Below are 2328 nucleotides of genomic sequence, written 5' to 3'. Positions count from 1 at the left end.
ATTTACCCGTAGAGCCAATGGATTGCTGCTGTAGTCGACCGGCTGGCACAACAAACTGTAACCGGCTAACCAAGATGATACTGTGAACTAGAAATGTGGAAAAACATTGCATTTAAATAATTGGGGTCTGGTGGTGCCACCTTAACTTTACACGTCAACAACTTCCTGTCGGTTCTTTTAACATTAAAATCARTGGATGCCCTAAACAAAAAACAAAGAAATTCTCAAAATATCTCAGTTACATTGAGTTTCCCTTGTTTGTGTCCAGAGTTTACCTCATGGAACATGTAGGCAGACAGGCAGACCATGGCAAAATTGTAAACCACCAGGACGGGTTTGAGGTTGACGGGCCGCCTGTTCGCCATCAGCTTTGGCCCCGCCCATATCGTGATCAGGTAGCACAGGAATATACAGGTAATTGGCACGGGGGAGTAGACCAGCAGCCAATTGCCTGTCCTTTTGTCTGTTCAGTGAAATATGAGAGGGAAGTTATAGCACTTCCCTCAAAATACTGCCAAACTATGCAAGGTTCTGTACGGTAATGAGCTGAAAAATAAAATCTTACCTCCATTTTCCAGAATGCCTTGGTAGAATAATTGGAGTTTCTGCCACTTGGTGACAGCATTGCTAACCTGAGATGGACACATGAGCATAATGAAGTTTTTTTTTTGTTTTTTTCTTAATTGCCATACCTAGTTTAAGAGCTTGAACTGAAGAAGGCAAAACTCAAGAAATAGCTCATAATATAAATTTCTCAATGGCTAATGTGGAAACAAAATAACAATCCACATCCTAGAAGTTACAGCTTCCATTACAGAGTGAATTTGTAAGGACTCTTTGATAAATGGTCTCCTCTAGAGCCACATAGATCCAGAGTTTAGGTGGGACGATCCGATGACAGGTCCGCGAATCTTACCTTTTGGGTATGTAAAGAAGGTACACTGCTAAGAAGAACCCAAAACTTTTTCGCCCAAAATGCTTTGAGTGGTGGAAAACCTTAACACAGCATCCCCACAGACTGCAACTTAATAGTTTGTTGCTGAACCTTTTAAGGCAATCGCTGCAATMAAAGTGATTTCTGCAACTGCCAATGAGACTTCTGCGCCCGTCCACAGGTATGTTGTGATTACCGTGTGTGTACATCTAGACGTTTCTACYGAGCAGCTCTAGAATCATGTTAGTTTTTGGGTCGACGCATTCCATTTACCTCCCACGCTCAGCAGGACCTGTGATCTCTTCAAACTTAAGGCTTTATCTTTGACGACAGAGACATAAACCCCAGTGTGTTCACACATCGAACCCCGATCAACGGCTTTATCAAAGAAAGAAACCTCCCACTGCAAACTTGATTAAGCCACCTAGTGATGAGCTGGATTTTTAGGATGAGGATTATGTTGGCTAATCTCCTGATGATGGATAATAACTAATAATCCTCTTTATGAACGACTGCCTCCTGTTGAAGACAGAGCGATGAACCTTCAGATGCAGGTGCGGTATAACAGTGCTGCCATCTAGWGTCTGAAAGCAAACTCAAATTCACATAGTTCTTCAAATTGTATTTATTWATTTTTTCAGTGTTCTGTACCTTCRTTTGTTGTATTTTTTCCCTCTTTTTGAGTTGTTTTGCTTTTCAGGACTCTATGCTATTATTATATTAATGACTGAATTTCAGACACATAATTTATGACAAATTAAAGACCTTTCTTTTTCTGCCTTTTTCTTCCATGTATGATTTAGCAACCTCTGACAATAAACTCATCTCCAGAGTAGCAGGTGTTTTGCTTAATGAAATGAGAATATGCAGTTGAACCCAGATAATTAAAGACTTTATTAAAAAAATTCAAAAAAACAAAAAAAATTTCTGGCATTAAAGCTGACTAATCATCASAGGTTTTGAGTTATTTCAGCTTACCTGAAATAATAGATGGTAAAAACATTTTTACCATCTAAATCCTAGAATGATCWGAAAAATAATTATGATTTCTTTACGGCTTTTTGAATTCTGTACTATTTGGTTTCTGCCTTTTTTCAAGTTCATTAGTTTTAGATGTCTTTCCACCAATTTCTTACCAAAGTGTTTCTGGAATTTTGGCTCTTTTCTCCTGACAGAACTGGTGTAACATAGAGTCAGGTTTGCAGGCTGCACCAAAGACTATCATCATGGTTCTCCCTGTGGATGCTCGGTACTCCAGCTTCTTCYCACAGCTCAAAAAACATGACCCTTATGTTAACTGATCTCTCTAAACTTCCCTTTAGATATGGGTGAAAATTGCAATCCGGCTCATTTTGTTGCTTTTTGAGTCATGTCCTCTTCTTTTCCATTTTTTT

General features: G+C 39.1%; 1 protein-coding gene across 1 annotated transcript in view; it reads right to left on the bottom strand.

Moving 5' to 3' along the window:
* elovl8a (ELOVL fatty acid elongase 8a) overlaps nt 1-1839 on the bottom strand; it is a 6628-nt gene extending 4789 nt beyond the window's left edge. Inside the window, exons 1-3 of the mRNA XM_008433483.2 lie at nt 566-1839; nt 276-463; nt 7-87 (exon numbers count right to left, since the gene is read on the bottom strand). Coding sequence (XP_008431705.1) covers nt 7-87; nt 276-463; nt 566-653 — 357 coding nt within the window. The 5' untranslated portion in view covers nt 654-1839. The remainder of the gene's footprint in view (nt 1-6; nt 88-275; nt 464-565) is intronic.
* Between the last annotated feature and the right edge of the window lie 489 nt (nt 1840-2328).

Source organism: Poecilia reticulata, linkage group LG17, assembly GCF_000633615.1.
Source record: "Poecilia reticulata strain Guanapo linkage group LG17, Guppy_female_1.0+MT, whole genome shotgun sequence".
Classification (NCBI taxonomy): Eukaryota; Metazoa; Chordata; class Actinopteri; order Cyprinodontiformes; family Poeciliidae; genus Poecilia; species Poecilia reticulata.
Note: the sequence above shows the minus strand (reverse complement) of the source record. Positions and strands in the feature narration are given on the sequence as shown.